The following is an 18,348-nucleotide window of genomic DNA, read 5'->3' on the forward strand; positions in this document are numbered from 1 at the left end:
CAGTCCTCTTCATCACTCAGCGCGCCGGAAGTGCGCGTGCGTCACTTCCGCGACATCGTGTGGCGGAGCGACGGCGGCGGCGGCAGAGGGAAGTGGGGCTGTGGCGGTGGTCAGGGTTCGCGACGGGAATGGACGTGACCGGGCCCGAGAGCGACTGGCGCAGCAACAACTTCCGGCAGAAGCTCGTCAGCCAGATGTGAGTGGGGCCGCGGGCACGCTCGGCCGGTGCCGAGGGGTTTCCCCCTCCCTTCCTCCTCCCTCCCCCCCGGTCCCTTGGCTCCTCCGCGGGCCTTTCCCGGGCCTCCCCCTCCCGCCTCTGTTTGTCCGGTGTTTCTTTTCCTCACGGCTCCTTCGCCGACCCTTTGCCTCCGCCTGATTCACCTGATTCGGCTCAGGGCCAGGGCCGGGGGGTTGGCCGGGGCCTTTTTTTGACCTCGTTTCTCAGATATTCTGTCTTCCTCCTCCTCCTGAGGAGTACCTGCCGCCTCTCCTGCTCGATAGGCTCTGCATTAGGGCTGTGCCTTGACTTTGTCCTTTGTCTTTAGCGTTGTTAAGTTTACCGTATTCTGTCCTGTGAAGACCACTGTTATTATCTTGCATCTGACATTTTTGTGGCAAAAAATGAAGTAAAAAAGTTGGTGACTTAATTTTGTAGTTATTTTGGATAGGGCTTTGCATTGTTAATTCTAGAGCAAGCTCCATAGTTAGTTTCTGTCTGATGCTGCAAAAGTTGCTAAAAAGAAATAAAGCTCAGCTTGTCTTTCTGATAGTCTTTTCAATCACTTTGCTTGAAGCGCTTTGCTCTCTGCATGCTTTTTTATTTCATGGAAGGCCCTTTTACCCAACATAATGTGGCTATTATAGAAGTGGAAGCACTGTTCATTACTTTTATAGTGTTGAAATCCTTATTTATGCCTGTTTATTTATGCATGCTTGAAAAGTTTGATCTGGCTTTGTTGTTTATGAGAATCAATGTTTAAAAATTAGCTGCCTGTTTCATTCTGATATGTAAACAGTGCACAGTTTGACTGCATGATGGTATTACTGCCATTATTGGCCTAGCTTTTCCCAAGTTCTCGCTTTACTTGCTTGTTTTATAATTAAACTGTTAGAACATTCAGGAAAAGAATACCATAGCATATACCTGTCAAACCTATGGAAACATATTTATTGTTCAGAAGTGATGTTCTGCTTTCTAAAGTTTCTGCAAAGTCATTTGTCTCGTTAGATGAATTCCTTGCCTTTCCCTCTTCTCCTCTCTCCTCAAAACAATCAAGCAAAAATGCCCTCCAACACCATATAACTTTGAGGAAATTAATAATGGTACAAACCTTAATGCAATAATTTTGTTTTTTGTTGTTTATACATATGTTCTGCAAATTGTAACTGTCTTTTATGAGCAGTACTTAAAAATGGTGATAAATGTTTCAGTGGAAGCATGCAGTATCAGGTAAAGATTTTATTGTTCAGTAGTTCTAGTGGTTTTTTTTCTTTTTTAAGGTAAAATGTCATATGAAGAGATGACAATTACTTTAAGCTTTTATTTCTTGTTGTGAGAAAACAGAATTAAAATTCTGTCTGTCTCTTACACATATACGCAGATGTGCTTGTGTACAGTCTGTGTGCTTTTCATTAAAAATGTATTGACACAACCTTTTGCCCCCCACCAAAGTTGTGTTTTGTAAGTGGTTTCCTTGTGTACCATCCTGCCTTAGAGTGAATGTAAATGTATGAAGTGTGCTATCTTATTTAAAAAGCAAACAAACTTGTTACGGGGTTAAGTGTACAATGATTACAGCAGATATTTTTTGAAGTGTATTAACATGTACTGCATATCTGAAATTAACCTGGCTCGGTTTAATGTTGGAATAAAGTGAAGCTAGCCAAAACTAGGATTTTTAATAGATCTGTTCAATGAGAAATGAAAAGACTCAAGTTGTGTATGTAACAAGTGCCTATTTCTGTCCATAAACTTCCAGTTTTGCCATTAGTGGTGCATACATAGGAGGTGGAGGAGGGAGATAATTAAACTAAATATCTTCTGAAGGTTTTTTCAATTTTGTGGGAAGGTTATTCCTAACAGTCAAGAAAACTCACTAGCTTATGTGTATATCTTTCAGTTCATTCTGCAAATAATAAGTAATATTTATTTGCCATTAGAAATATTAAAACTTGGTCTTAAAAATTGACTTAAATGTATGGAACCTTTCACTTACCTCATTTTGATGGTCTTTATTATAGCTGCTGGATACAGAAATCTTGATTTGTTGTTGCTGTTTCACATTTGGGTTTCCTTTACAACTCTGAATTTAAGCATACTGTTAGAATAGTGGCATTATATAGATGAGCACTTCGGGGGGACTCTGTGCAACAGACATCCTAGTGAATGTGTCGGAGGCCAGTGTGTATCGGTTGGTTATCTTCATTTGGCAGAATACTGCATTTGATGACCTGAACAGCCCCACTCAATGTTAGATCCTTGTGTGGACATAGGCCCAGGCAGAACTTTCATCCTGTTGCTAGATCCAGGAATCCAGGGAGCAGTTCAGGTTCCTCTCAGGTCGTTCCAGAAGATGGGGAAGACGCAGGAGTGTGGTTGTATGCTTGGGCTTGCAAGGCACCCCTTTATGCTGCTCCTTACAGGGAGCAGGCACGTACTGATGCCTCGGGACCTGTGCCTCTGGGGTTCCTCTTCTCTCTTCACTGCCTTTCCATAATATGTTTTTAAATGTTGGTATTGCCTGAAGGACAAACCCGAACTTGGTTGCATGGTGGTAAAATTGGTACATAGTTGTTTACAGTTCCTGCCTCATGCTACTTACCGCCTGTGTTAGAAGGGAAGCATGTTGAGTACAGAGAAAGAATATAACTTATGTGATGATTCCTAAATGTTAAGTTGAGTTTTTTGCTCAGAGTTCTGAGGTGTATGTTCTTGCTTAAGATTGAGAAGGATTTAGCCCACGGTAAATGTAAATAAGGATATGGATGCAGAAAGTACTTCAAGGAGACTGAGGTGAAAACTGACGAACAGCAAGTAGGAAATGACTGGATCAGCTTGAGTGCCTCAAATGAAAGAAGTGGAAGATCGTCTGTGTTGCTGCTCCCAGTTAAATATTTCACAAAACCAGTTCATAAAGCAGCCTTAGGTCTGTATTCCAGCCTAGGTTCTCTGAGACCTGAGGCAAAACCAGGCCAAGAAGGAAGGTATTTCTCCCTCCCTATAGGTCTGTAGAAAGTTAGGGGATTAATTTTGTAAATGCTTATTTTGACACAACTATGAACTGAGGGAGCTTCTGCCTTTGCAATACCTCTTCGGTGCAACTGTTTAGGTCACCATGCAGTGAACCTGATGCGGAAATTTTTCAAAGTTTAAAAATAACTTGGGAAAAGTGGTTATTTTTAAGCAGAACTGTTTTTCAGTACTGCTGCCTGCACAGCCACACAAATGGTTGTACTGGCATAATTTGGAAGGAGGAGTTTCTTAGTCACTTCTGCTGGAGAAAATGCTTGTGAAGCTGTGAGGGGGTGATTCTCCTTGCGCAGTGAGAAGGTGGTTTTTCATGACTTTGCAGGATTGGAAAGAAAGACAGTGCTATGACAAGGCCTTATCACAGTGGGTTTGACCCCTGCTTCCCCCTCTGTAGCTGAAGGCAGTTTTCTGTGGGACTGGGGCAGATGCTAGGTTTTTGGAAGACTGGAATGCGCTTTAGGCCTTAATGCGTTCTGTCAAGCAAATATGAATGAAGCAACATGGGATGACTCCTTTTTGGGCCTCCCGCTGGTCTGTATTGTCAGTGTCTAACCACATGAGCATTCTTCCAGTGAGGGTTGTCAATGATGAAGTGTGTTACACCTCATCTGTACGTAACAAAAATGTGTGGGGCAGTGTCATATGCACAAATAAGTGATTAAAACTTAGCTTATTCGGTGGTGTGTTTATTTGGAAGTTTTTAATCCTTCTAGGAGGTAGAGGTGGCTCAGTTCACCTGACACTTTTTTGGTTATGGCAGAAAAATTGAGTGTTGTAGTGATCAGGCATCGTATTTCATAAGGCAGTGTTTGATGATGAAGCTTGGGTTTGGCTTAATGTATTGCTGGTCCTGCAACTCATTGCCCTTCAGTTTTATTGGAACAACTGATTTGTGCAATCATGGTGTGAATTGGTTGGGGAGCTGGTATAGCTTTGAAGAAGTACATATTTTGCAAGTTTTTCAACTGGATCAGTTGGCCTAAGTGAGAAGTGGCACACTTGGGCTAGAAACAAGCTTCTTAAGAATGGAAGGGGAATCCTGAAGCCAATGTTGCCGTTAAGGGCGTCACCTCACTAAACTGCAACCTTGAGTGTTCTGCATCAACTGCAAAGGCTGGGATTCAGCATGTACCTTCTGATGCATTCAGTAAGTGCTTATGAGGCAGATGAAGGTTGAATTGTCAGGTATCATCTAGTTTTCAAAGTTTTGGTGAATGTGGTGTTCTGGAAGCATGTGATGCAATACTCTGTATCCTTAACTATATGCTAAAGCTGTAGTATGCGTTAGTGAATTTCCCAGTCTTTTAACACAGATATTTTCTTGGTTGCGGATGGGATATGGTTGTAGACAAATGAACAGTTCTGTGTATTTCCCTTCCTGCCCTTCTTCCCTCCCAGTCTAAACTTTTATTGGAATACTAGCAGTTATGGTATGAAGTCCCTTGAGGGTCATTACTGGTAATGCAGATGTGATCTGAAATAGAAGATTAATGGTAGCTATTTTTCATGTTCTGTAACATCAAAAGGAAATGGTAGATACATATAAGAGTAAATGATTACTCTTTATATGGTATTTTTTTCCCCAGGTTCCTGATACTGTATTTATCACTGTCTCTGTATCATGACCCTTTAGTACTAGTTGCATGTTACTTCCTTTACTTGCCTGTGCATAATCTTTTCCTTATCTCTCTGCGTGCTCAGTTCTTGCTGCCTTCAGAATGAGAGGCAGTATCATTGCAGTGTGCAGCTGCAGAGTAAGAGAGGATTGAGAGAGTAGTGTGGATTTAGTGGCAGCCTTTCTGAAAGGAAAAGCATGGAAATAAGGGAGGCATCAGCAAAGAACTAGATGTGGTTTCCTCCTCTGCAATGGAGTTCCTTTGTGAGCAGCTCATTTTAAGGCTTTTTTGCACAGGAAGGAATAGTTATTCTGCTTTAGGTTCCCATCCAACTTCATTTTAAATAACCGGCATGTATAAACAGCTGTTTCAGTGTCTGTCTGGCCACATGAGCAACTTACTATGAGGGAGACTTGCATCAGGTTAGCTATGCTCTACTGTCTACTTCTCTGCAAGCTACAGTAGGTTAGCTGCCTGCTACTAGACTACTTCCTGCAAGGTAAGGGTGTGAGCTGTGGCAGCCTGAGCCCCTGTATGTCGAGGCTGTTGCACTTGCTCTTCTCATTTGTGTGACTGAGTGATTGAGTTCAGGAAGCTAAACCAGCTTGCTGCTCATATAAACACCAGTCCTGCTGCAAGGGATGTGGTAGGAATTTAGGAGAGGAAAAGAGTGATCCTGTTTCAGACTGACTGAAACTTTCAGGGATCCATTTAGTGTAGGCTAGTTGCTTATGCAACAACAGTTACTGAGATATACGTTGATGAGATGTTAATTACGAAGTGAAAATATTTCCTGGTAACTTGTTCATGGAATTTAAACTGTAGCTGCTAGGCTACATTAAAACACGAGTTTTGCAGCAGAATGAGACGCTTCTGGGAACAAGAATGCCCTGAAGATTTGAATAGGGCTATTCCCCTGACCAAACTCTTGTTTCAGGCGGGACGTATTCATCTCCGTGCATATTTCATAGTGGAATTACTTGTTACTTTTTGATGTACTGAAAACGCCCCTTCTCTCCCCTTCACGTCCTTAGCAGTATGCTTTTCGGCTATGTTGTTCTTTTTTTTTGTTCTCACATGTTTAGTTTCCCATCCAGAAGGGAGAGCTAGGTTCAATTTACAAAAGGCGCGATGGAGAAAGGGCAGTAGGCCCCTATTATTCTGGCTAGTAAATGGGAAAGAAGAGTAAGGGAATCGAAAGCTTTTTATTACCACCCCCTTTGTTTTTTCTCAACTTTCATCAGCAGGGCCTTCCTTTCATCCTAATGCTTTACCTGCTGCTTTCATATTGTTTGTCCTCTCCCTTCCCTGCACACCCATGTGCATCTCCCCTTCTCTGTCCTGAGCAATGCTCCCGCATTCTTAGGTCCTTGGTCAAACCTCTGTGGCATTGTGCAATCAGTGGGTTTTTTTATTTTTTGTTCTTCTACCTTGTGTTTAGAGGATTCTTTTCCGAAACATGTGACACTAGGCAGGCTCAGGCCCATTGTTCACAGAATATGCGTTAATCCTGTCATTCAACTTTCCTCAAATGAACAGGTCCTGGCATTTAGTCAAAATAATGCTTCAGAGAGCAAAGTAATGGCTTGCCTAGCAGTAATTCTTGAATATCTGCAGAGAATGTTTGTGTTGTCTTTTAGAAATGAGTTGGGTTCTTCTCAGTTATTTGAAGAAATTTTTCAAGGGCAACAATTGTAAGTAATGTATGAGTTTTTTAGTCTATATATGGATTTGTCAAAAAGAAAGGGGTAAAAAGCTGTTGTTCAGACCTTCTTAACTACAGAAAGTGTTTTCTGATGTCCTCAATTAATCTTCATCCTTATTTTTTCTTTCTTTTTTTTTTTTTTTTCCAGTGATGAAGCTATGAGGAAGGCTGGTGTTGCCCACAATAAATCCAGCAAAGATATGGAGAGTCATGTTTTTATGAAGGCCAAAACAAGGGTAAAGCATCTCTCTGTATTTCCACAAGTTACTGGGATGACAAAAGAAGTTACGAACAACCCACAGAAACAGCAAACCCAGTGCACGTGGTTAACTATTAGTCTTTGGTTAGAGTACGTAGTTATGAAAGATTTTGGATTTAGTGTGATCCTTTCCCCTTTAGGGTAAGTGGAAGTGTTTTGCATCCCATATGTGCAGTATCAAGATAGGAAGCTGGACTTCAGGCCAAGCTGTCTTGGCCGATGTTGTAGCATTTAATGTGTAGATGGGACTGTGCTTAATTGAGCCTTACTTAAAGACAGGCATGTAGTAAACTGTACAGAACTTCCTTTATCTACAGTGTAGCACTATTCTGTGTGACTAGTGTGGTGATTGGGAGAGACCAAGATATCAGTAGAAAGGCTGTCTTAGGAGTAAGAGCAAGGGAAGTGCTGAGGTCTCTGTGGAAGTGTGGTTATCATTTTGTACCATTCTAGACTCTACCCAAATGTAAACTTATTTCCTGGAGCTCTCTTGTAAGAAATTGGATACTATTGCTGCCTCCAAACAAGCCATCTTTGTTTGAGATAAAACTTATCTTGGTGAGAGTTTTATGATGTTTCTGTCATAAATTTATGCCTACTGATGGCATCCTCATTGGCTGAGTTAGCAGTTTCATGTGCAGGTATAATCTCTCAGCCTCTCAACAGTTTCTGTTATGAATTGTGAGGCATGCTAATAAAATGATACCCAGGTAAATGATGCCAGGTAAATTGGACAATTTTATTCTTTAGAGATGTTGACTTACTCATTTTTGTAATACTAACTTAGCTTAAAAAAAGCTCTTGCCATATGAATGTGACTTAGTTCAATGCCAGATTAAAATAAGTCAGTGTACTAAATAAGAAGGTTCGATCCTTAAGCAAGAGGAACTAGAATGGGTAACAAATGAAAAATGGATGTATTCTTCTGTAATTGGATACACATATTGTGGTCCTATTAGTATGACTGTCACAGAGGTTGCCTGTTCTTTGCTATGAATTTGTGACCTCTTGCCATTCTTGTACTATCAAGCACAATGACTTTCTAGTGAAAATATTCCCCCTTAGTACATGGACAGACTGTTCTTTGCAAGTGAACTGCTTTGAAAAGCTCACTGGCCCTATAAAGAGAAATCTGTTATGTTGAAGAGGAGGAAGAACACGGAAGGACCAGAAAGTCCTGGTGGTTTTGTTTCCCACGTTAAAATACTCATTTTCACCTTTAGGAGGAATATCTTTCTCTTGTGGCCAGACTTATTATCCATTTTCGAGACATTCGTAAGTAATTGGATTTTTTTTTCTTTGTTTTTTTCCTCAGTGACAGAATTGCTCATAAGGGGAAAAAGAAAATGTAGATTTTAGGGTTTGTACCTGTGGTCCTGCCTGTCACTGTTCATGAGTTGCCTTAATAATTTTCTCTGTAATATACATGCTCAGTTCCTAAATATTGTTTCTTTTGCAATGTATGTCTATAAGTGAAGTCTTTGAGAAATTATTTAAATTTACCAGTCTTTCACCTTACCAGTTTTTTTCCTGCATTTTTCCTTTCTTTTCATAGTTTATATAGCATTTTGGTTACCAGATCAGTTTAGCTTAATGCATTTTGTTCTGCATGCTCAGTCCTGGAAATATATGATAATAAAGATGAAAATAGCTTTCTACTATGATGCTTGTTATAGCTATGATACAGTTATCTTGGACAGTGGGTCTGGTAAACTGTTTAGAGATGGCTAGAACTACAGTAGATAGTGATTATTCATACTGTGAATATATTTCTTGTGGAGGGTGTGTCTAAAGTGCCAAATTTGCGTGTGACAAGATGAACAAAATCAACTTTTTTGTTCTCCTTTTGCAGACAATAAGAAATCCCAGGCTTCAGTCAGTGGTAAGAGCTCCCCCCTTCTTTCCCCCCCCCATCCCCCCTTTTCCCTCTTTGCCTTCTCCTCTCTCGCCAATTGAACAGCTCAGAAACCAGGGCCATTTTGTGTTAAGGCTGTGGATTTCCCAGCTGGAATACTAAATGCTGTTGGAGAAAAGGAAAGGTAGTGTGATGGTCTCATGAATTGTTCAGTGGTGGGAGTGACAGGCCTGAGCTGTGTTTTGGGTGTAGCACAGGATACTTGTTTGGTTCCCTGTTTGTTTATTCACAGCAAAGAATAAGAGTGGCTGAAAACAATCTCCTGCTCAGCAGTTCCGGTTTCTCCCAGCCATCTTTGGGTTCCTCAGTGTTTTGCATTAGAAATGAACTTTGTTTTTTGTGGGGTATATGCACTCTTGTCATTTGGCTAAGGCTAGGTCTGCATTATGTCTTCTGCCTCTGTTGTAATTCTTACAGCATTATATATTAGTAACATAATATAATCCACTGCTTTTATCCCTCTATAGGTTGTGTGAAGTGCCTAGGATTGATTAGCATCTAAACTAGACAGTTAGAAGTTATTTGACAAGTATCCTGAAGGAAGAGGGGGTTTTGTGTTCTATACGTGATGAATAAAACAAATACTGCTTCTACGCACCATGCTGTGTTTTGCCCTTCTGAATTCCCATTCTGTCTTTGACTTCGCTTTTGTGTATGCCCAGGACATAGGCTGTGACAGTTCTCCTGACTGAAAGACGCTGAATTTGTCTACTGCATAAAAATGTGAGGTTATGGCTAGGGGAGCTGTATTATAAGGTCAAGGTACTTCCTCTGGTCTGAGCATTGCTTCTCCATGTCAACCTTGCGGGGAGGAGGCCAAACTGGATCTACAGCAGGACTCTGTTCTTGGTTTTTGAGGTTACAATCCTCAGAGTTTTGTTGGCGACCTGTTTTGTCTTGCGTATATATCCAGAGATGCCTAATGAATTTCTTTTGTCTAATATATTTAGAATTTATATGAAATTTTGCAGAACTGAAGCACTTTAAATAATCTCTACTCTTTATACAGAGAGGCAAAGATCTGCCAGAAGCTTCCTGTGGTCTCAGTGGCAGAGCAGTCAGTTTTAGATGCTCAGGGGTTGGATATAGTCATGGTCTGAATCTAGCGGGTCAGAGAGTAGATGCCAGAGAATGGGAGAATTTTGGGCAGGCAATTGCATGTCTGGCTGCATATTAGTAACTCTGCTGTTTTCTCTGTAGATCCTATGAATGCCCTGCAGAATCTCACTGGGGGTCCCCCAGCAGGGGCACCTGGAATGGGCATGGCTTCGCGAGCTCAGGGAGCACCGATGAGTGGTATGGGTGGTCTTGGCCCAATGGGACAACAGCTGGGTCTCCCCGGGCAGCAGCAGCCTTCTGGAACCTCTGGGATGGCCCCTCATGGGATGCCTGGTGTCTCTACAGCTACTCAGCAGAGTAAGTATTCATTTAGCTTCAGCCACTGAAATTGTTAGATTAGCTTTTCAGTATGTTGCCCTATTTAATACTTTTGGCCAAATCCTCTGGGAGAAGTACAGGGAGCAGAACCAATTTCAAATACTTCTGCTTCATGGGATAAATGTTTTCCTTCGTATAATGAAGAACAAACTAGCTTTTGTATGAGCAAATGCCTCCTCCATCCTCCCAGATGTCAATTTTAGGACTTTGCTGCTTCTGTGGAGCCCACCTGTGTTTACTGTGGCTGTTGCGTTTCCTGCTGGTGGCTTCTGTGAATATGTTGTCTCTAGGAGCTTCTGTTTCTCAGAGGCTTCCATGGAGACTAAGGTGTGTTCTCGTTGTTGGTCCTTCAAGTGGTCACTGAGCCACACTGTTTCTTCCTGCACTTTTTTACACTCTGTGCTTAGGTTGCTGTCTCAATATAGGCAGTGAGCTGTAGAGGTAGTTAGTTGGAGGTGCCATTAATTCTGCTGTTAGTGTGCCTCTTCCGCTTGAGGATGCAAAAGTATATGGTGTTAACCAAGAACATTCATGTACTTTAAAGATTATCATAAGTTATTGTGGTGTTATACTGGGTAATGTCTCTTGTGATGTTTTGGGTTTCATTTTGTAAGTACGTTCTGCCTCCTTTTTAGCCCAACTTCAGCTTCAGCAGATAGCTCAGCAGCAACAGCAGCAGCAGCAGCAGTTCCAGCAGCAGCAGGTGGCTTTGCAGCAGCAGCAGTTCCAGGCCCAGCAATCAGCCATGCAACAACAATTTCAGGTCCAGCAGCAGCAGGCAGCAGCAGCTGCAGCAGCCCAGCAACAGCAGCAGCAACAGCAGCAGTTGCAAGCTGTCCAGCAGCAGCAACAGCACATGCTGAAACTGCAGATGCAGCAGCAGCAAAACCAGCAGCAGGTAATGGCAAACAAAACAATCACAATGGCAATTGAGATGATCTGTGGTCAGTTACTTGTCCAGTGACGATGTTCTGTCTGGAGCTTTGGCTTGCATGGCAGTACTGAATATTAGCTCTGCCTGGTATTAACACACTTCTGTTTTGGGGTAGGGTTTCAGTTTAGACTGGCAATTTAATTGGCAACAGTGTACTGCATCCTAGAGGAAGGGCTTAGCGGTCTAATCATTTGATTGCTTGCTTCTGCCGCAGCAACAGAGAATTAAAACCTTTCTTTTCATAAGCATCAGGACAGAGTTCCATTCCAATACTTCCGTTACTCTAGAAATAGTGATCATTTTGTCACTGTGTGAATTACTCATTGCCACTTTAAAAAATGTGTGCCAGGAACATAATATATGCATCATCCTTAGGCACAAAAGCAGAAGAAGAATCTTCAGTTGTTATGTTCTTGTGCAGTTCTGGTAAATGGTGGTGCTGATGCTAGTTGGTTGTATTTGAAGAAGTGCTTCTGAGCCTATTTGTAGGGGAGAAGCTGATAGACGTCATCTTTGCCTTTGAAAATTGTTTTAGTAGTGAGACAAGTTTCTCACAGTGAGAATGGAACTACCGGATATGCGCTATGTAGAAGTCATATCTGGAGAGTGAGTGTTTAAAAAGGTGGAGCTTTCAACTTGGGTTTGAATATTCATCTTGATGCATTAGCATTCTGTTTGCTCTTGGCCTGCTCTGTAAAAATAAGGCTGCTGTAGCATTGCTGGAAGCTTTAGCCTCCTCACTTTTCCTGCTTTTCAGATGCAGCAGCAGCAACAGCAGCAACAGCAACTCCAGCGAATTGCCCAAATGCAGCAGCTGCAGGCAGCGCAGGCTATGCAGGCACAACAGCAGCAGCAGCAACAGCAGCAGCAGCAGCAGCAACAGCAACAAATACCACAGCAACAGATACAGCAGCAACCACCTCAACAAGTAATGCAACAGCAGATGCAACAGATGCAGCAGCAACAGCAGCAGCAACAACAGCAGGTTGCTCAGGCACAACAGTCTCAGCTTCCACCACAATCCCAGCCTCAGCCCCAGCCCATGGTGTCTCAGGCACAGGCAATCTCAGGACAAATTCCTAGTCAGGTTATGCCTGTCACTCTCACGCCACAACAATTAAAAGCAATGCAGGTAAGGGCTAGTCACCCGCTGATTGTTGGCTCGTTATGATCCTTTAGAGAAACAGAAATTTTCTTCACCTTTGCTAATAATGGAGTAGGAAATACCATAGCTTATTAAAAGGTCTGTAGTTTGCCTGTTAGAGTATGGTGACATTAAAAGTTTATTTCTGGGCCTGCCAGCACAGAACAGTTCTGTATCCACAAAGGTTAGGAATTCTGGAAGTCTCTGATTTTAAAAAAATATTTCTTCGCTTATTCTTGGAAGGACAAGAAGGAAGGAATGCATGCTGGTAAAAATCACTTCTCCATGATGAATGCTGTTTAAGAGCATTAGCAAGTGCTTTGGAGGGCCTAGTGCATGTGACTGGAGCCAGCGTTGGCTCTCTAGCACACTGGCTTTGCTTCTACTGCCATGTGCAGTGGTTTTAGCCAAAGTTAAGACACTGATAGTTCCTGCCTGGAATAGTATGTGGACAAGGTAATAGTTTTACTCTGCTGAATCTTTTATTACTTCATTTTTAGAAGTTGGGATTGTGCTATTAATGGTGCAGTTTTTCTAACTGTTGCATTATGGTCAGTTTCTGTGGGCTCGGTGAGTGCTGTGTGCTATTGAGCAAAATTTCGGGCACAATTTGGAGACCTGTTTTTCTCTGGACCTTGCTGGTGGTGTGGGAGTGGAGGGCCCCACTTGAGAAATTCTTGACCCCACATGGAAGAGTCGATTTACTGACTTTGTGCTCCTTCCAGCTAGTCTAGGAGCAGTTCAGATATCATGTGCATCCCTCTGACAATCTAAATGAAACGTATAAAAAGTTTGAAGTGCTGGTCACTGGTAGGTGCTTCGTACTGTGCTTGAGGGAAATCAACACGTACATGGTTAACTATGTTTGCCAGAAAGTTGAAATGTCTTATATTCTCATAAGAAGATCTGATTGTACAGGGAAGAAGTTGCAAGAAAGAGTCAGATATTACGGGGCACAGTTTGAGTTAGAAACCTGGGCACTTGAGTTCATAAAGTTAAAAACTCTCCTAGAATGCATATGTGAGGCTGATCTTAAGTCTTGTCTCCAAACATGCTTGTGCTTCCCCCCCCACACACATGTGGTTAATTTAATGAAACAAAGGGTCATACTGTAATCAGTTACACATGATTACTTTTCTTTCTCTTCATACTCAAGGTAAGAGCTCAGCTGGTTCAGCAGCAGCAGGCAGCAGCAGTGCAAGCAGCTCAGGCCCAAGCTGCTCAGATGGGAGCTGCAGGACAGGTAAGGGCCCTGGAGCCAGTATCACTAGTGCAGGCCTGTAGCAAGTGCATGCTAAAGATGAGCATGGAGATGGGTTTCTGGTGGCTTTCTGATGAGGGGTCTGACACTGGTCATCCCCTTTATAAAGGGGATATGGGTTTTATGCTGCTTCTCCTTTGCCTGGAGTCAGAGGCAGGATTTCATTTGACAACCTCTGTGCATGTTCTCTGTCCTGAGTAGGTAAGATTGTTGCCCGCAGTGGCATAGGAGTGCACATCAATAAAACGGCCTACTATGGTCGTGCTACAAGTTTGACTGCTGGTTCCTGGAGTGTATCACCTCTACTCTTGTTATACTTTCTTAGACAACTGTTTTGTTGTGTGAACTGACTGTACTGTGAATCTTTGCCTGCTAGTCTTAACTCATATGTGGTCTAACTTCCATCTCCATATATCAAGCACAAAAAGTAGTATAGATAATGAAATCTCTCCATGCTTCCCTTTCATTCCTTTCATCTTTCATTCCTTTTCTTTTTCTGAGTGAACTGGGCTGTAGATATAAATTGCCCTTGTTGTGAATGTGAGTTGTCAAGGAAAAAAATGGCATGTATTGCAAGTGCAGAGTTACGTTTTAAAAAAGAAAAAAAAAAAAAGTGCTGGATGAAAGCTTACTGTCAAACACAGTTTTCTTTACCTGCAATACACTCGTAGCCCTAGTGATTGTTCTTTGATGCATGTCTATTATGAAGGAGATGTGGGGAAAAATTGGGAGTTGCTTGACCTGAATCCCTCATCCTGTTTTCCACAAGAATATGGAAGTCTTTGGTTTACCTCTGTAGTGTTTCATGTTGAGGCATTTTACAGACACGGGTAAGTACAATTATTACCACTTTGTAGATGAAGAGACTGAGGCAGAGAGATGAAATGAGGTTGACTAGGATTAATGCAAAGTGGTGTCTATATACCCAGACACTCTTCATATTGTACTGTTTTTCCCTCAGCAGAAAAGTAATAGTCTAGATTCAGTAAGACCCTTTGATAACATACTGAATGAGGGTGAGTGATAACAACTGGTTCCCAAACTTATGTCAGGAATAGTGTCTTGTACCTTCTCAACCTCATATAGCCCACATTCTTGCCAGTGGCTGAGTTCTGTTTCTGTATTGGCCATTTTGCTTGTGTTGACATAACACAGGATGTTGAACCTGAGCAGTGGTAAGTAGACTTTATACAGTACTGGCAGCAATGTAGAATTCATTTACTACAGTTGAAATGTGACTTAAAACTTTATTTCATGAATAATTTCCATTTGGGACCTGCAGAGACTTAGGCTGACTAAAAGGAGACTGACTTTTTTTCCCCTGTGTTTTTTTTTTTTTTTTCCCCAAACTAACTTAATGTTGCTTTTTCCAACTCCTAAGCAGATGGATGGTGCTTATGTACAGGCAACTTAATTTTTGTCCTACTTAGTGAGTTCATATGCCAGTGGCTTAATACCACAGTGCATTTGAAAAGTTTCTGGTGATAAGATGGTTGTCACCTGGTTTTGCATTGCAGCTTTGTTAAGCCATGTGTACTAAACTCAGGGATTGCTCATTATCTCTCACAGATGGAGTTCTCTAAACTGCCTAGATAGGCTCATTCCATTTTTGTCCATGCTGTTACAGTGTAAGTCTACTAAAATTCACTTAATGCTGCTAAGTCCAATAATTAAACTGGTTTCTTGTACTTTGTATAACTATTTTCTGTTTAGTTTTAAGATTGTAGCTCTGTAGAATATTATAATGCAGCTTTGGTCTTGAGAGCATGGTTGGATTGTCTTTGATTTTTATAAGTTTCTTTTGATACTAGATTCTGTTCCTGTCTTTAGTCTGTTTTCCGCTATCACTAGAATTAATGAATCTATCTTGATTTCCTCATTTGGTTCTGGGAAACTTTTATTTTAAACAAACCCTATCCTAATATTTGCTTGTTACAGTTAAGCTTGGTCTCTATGGGCTTTCAAACTGGGAATTTGCATTGATATGCTTGCATTTTTCCTTTTCCATCAAGCTTCTGTTCAGCATTTCTAGGTAAAATCAAAATCAATCCCAAGTTCAAACATGGATCCATGTGAGTTTGAAGTTCTCTGAAGTTGTCATAATGACACTGTTCAGGTGAATGTTACGCTGCTTAGGTATCTAGTCCTTAGGAGCACGTAACTCACAAGTGAAGCAGGTAAATAAGCTAAGCAGTGTCCTAGTGACCATACAGTGCTACAGAAGAGAGAACCTGTAAGCAACTGGATTTAAGTATGAACAAAGCTTAAACCACTATTCTGCTGCAACTTGTTCAGGTGCACAGAATATAGATTAGCTATTGCTCTTTGAAAATCAGACCTGGCCTGCCTTTAATGGAGTGGTGGTGGCACAGTGTGTATTTTCCTGCTGGAAGCTGCATATTTAAGGAATTCTGAATCCTTGGATTTCAGATGGAACAAAATTATGGGTTCACAGTTCTGGTTATTATATTCTAGTTCATTGTTTTTTTATCAAATAATGGGTTTTATATCTTACAGTGAAGGAAGACTTTCTCTTCCTCTGCTTGCTCTCTGTTCTTTGGATAAAATTCTTGTTTCTGTAAATTGATTTATCTCAATTTCAGTTGTGGAGAAGGATTTACCTTCAGTTTAAGTTATTTTTCAAAAGTCCGTGAACACTTCTGGTTGACTCCTAGTTCTAGATTATCTGACAAGAACAACTCTTTCACAGACACATTTCTTCACATAAAACAGATGCAATCTTTGGAACCCTCTTTCCTCACCCCTTTATTAAAGGGTCACAGGTTTTGTAAATGTGAACACTAACTTTTGAACAGCTGGAAGAATGGGGGAAAAGTAGATTCTTTTTGCTTAGAGAGTAGAACTGGTGTCACTTCAGTGGTGACAGTAGTGGAGTAGAAGTGGTGACACTTCCTTTCCAAAGCACACTTATTTCAAAATACAAAACCAAACCCAAAATTGTGTGTACAGGCACACACGACCAACCTACAATAAACAGCTGAAAGCCTTTGAATTGGAGTTTGTCCTGCTGGTGTTCCATGGTTTGCCAGACACTTACAGTGTGAATATACTTCCAAATTCCTTGACCTCAGAGGAAATAATCTAAATCTGCACACTTTGGTGGTGTGGCATGAGAAACGGGACCAAGATGGGACACATGGGTCACCATAACATCCCTGGGTTTTCACGCGCTCCAAAGATCCATGTGCATTCACGAGGGTCTGTGATGGGGTGATTGTGCCTGGAAGGATGTCTTTGCCAACAATTTCCTTTTTTTTGTTAGGGTTGTGTTGCTTCACCAGCTCTCATGTTGATACTGTAGCTCTTCACTGCACTTTGTAGCATACACCTGTGCTTTGTGCCAGTGCTGGGTTGTTGTGTTTGCTTGTGGTGGCTGTTGCATGCTGTATGTGTACATGTGCATGTGTGTGTGATGTCTGAAGCTCTCATTTGTTTCCTTTTTGAAATCCTGTCTCTGACCATTCCACTCTGCCTGGATGGAAAGGGACTGCATTGCTCTGATGTTGTGAACTAACAGCTGTGCTGAATTTGACACTATTTTCTTTATCAGTTATTGCTTTCCTTTTCAGTCTTGCTATGTTGTATTTAATTTTATTTATTTTTAACAATTGTAAGCACATGCATTCTCTGACTCTCTAGAGACATGTTGCTGGCTGCTTCAGTCCATTTACACAGAACACAAAGCGAGAGTGCCCCAAATCATTTGCTGAAAAGAGACTTCTTTTAACTCCTAGGCTAACTCTTAGGTTAGTTAGAGCTTGCTAAGTTCCTTTGTAATATGTAAACCGGAAAAAAGTGGCCAAGAAGATTTTATTGCAGATTTATGAAGTACCAAATAGAAGCCCTTTTACTGATAGGACAACTGCCAAAATTACATGAATACTACCTCAAAATGCGCTAAATTTCCCATAAATTTATATTACATTCTGATTCATAGCATATCTGGTGTAATACTGAATTTTAAGTAACGTAAGACTATGCAGATATATACGACTAAATCTGTAAGGCTCATGCTGGCTGATGGTTCTGAAAGGCACTTCTAGATACTGTGTAGTAGCATAGCCCTAGTACTATTAAAACATGAACCCATTCTAACCACTAATTTTCAGCATTTGTTCTGAATTTAGAGACTCAGTCCTTACAGTTGTAGAATCAAATAGTGCATGCATAAATTTGAGGCAGATTACTTTATGGAGTCAGAACAGAAAATTTTAGTACAGCTCAGTAAAAGAGGAATGGATATTTGACAAAGGTGATGGATATTACAGGGATGTATTTGACCCATTCCATGGATTGCAAAAGGAAGGAAATAGCTTTTTCAAACCCAGAAGTCCTTTCAGTTGTAGTGATGGAAGCCTCGTCCGTGAAATTGTTATACTGTCACAGGTCAGGTTGTTCTGAAATTTTGCTCACTGTTGTAGGACTTACTGGAGCATTTGTAGTGGCAGTTGCTGTTGAACTGTCTGCCAAACTATTTTAAATGGCATATGCAAATATCGCCAAATCGTTTGGGTACACAGCGGGGGAAAGCACATCAGAAACAGAAACCTAGGACATTATATAGGAAGCTTCTTACATGGAGCATTCCTGACAGCAATCTTAGAGCACTTATTTCTAAGAATTCTAGAAATTCAAGATGTCAGGCAAAATTTTAGGAATAATCCTTCAAGAAAATGACAGCACTGTTTGCCCTTGACCCACAAGTCTGTATCTAGATGCCTTCTCTCAAGATACCTAGAATTCATTAGATGCTTTCTACAAGTGGATAGAAAGGATATAGGAATGAGTTTGACTTGTAAGCTAGCA

General features: G+C 41.3%; 1 protein-coding gene across 3 annotated transcripts in view; it reads left to right on the forward strand.

Annotated features, from left to right (window-relative positions):
- Positions 1–15: 15 nt before the first annotated feature.
- The window catches only part of MED15 (mediator complex subunit 15), a 31,718-nt gene continuing 13,385 nt past the window's right edge, over positions 16–18,348 (forward strand). For all 3 annotated transcript variants that reach the window (XM_026119210.2, XM_064522192.1, XM_064522193.1), the window contains exons 1-8: positions 16–196; positions 6,720–6,807; positions 8,054–8,105; positions 8,683–8,712; positions 9,946–10,161; positions 10,818–11,080; positions 11,874–12,248; positions 13,417–13,503. In XM_026119210.2, coding sequence (XP_025974995.1) covers positions 129–196; positions 6,720–6,807; positions 8,054–8,105; positions 8,683–8,712; positions 9,946–10,161; positions 10,818–11,080; positions 11,874–12,248; positions 13,417–13,503 — 1,179 coding nt within the window. In that variant the 5' untranslated portion in view covers positions 16–128. The remainder of the gene's footprint in view (positions 197–6,719; positions 6,808–8,053; positions 8,106–8,682; positions 8,713–9,945; positions 10,162–10,817; positions 11,081–11,873; positions 12,249–13,416; positions 13,504–18,348) is intronic.

The sequence above is a fragment of the Dromaius novaehollandiae genome, chromosome 17, assembly GCF_036370855.1.
Source record: "Dromaius novaehollandiae isolate bDroNov1 chromosome 17, bDroNov1.hap1, whole genome shotgun sequence".
Lineage (NCBI taxonomy): Eukaryota > Metazoa > Chordata > Aves > Casuariiformes > Dromaiidae > Dromaius > Dromaius novaehollandiae.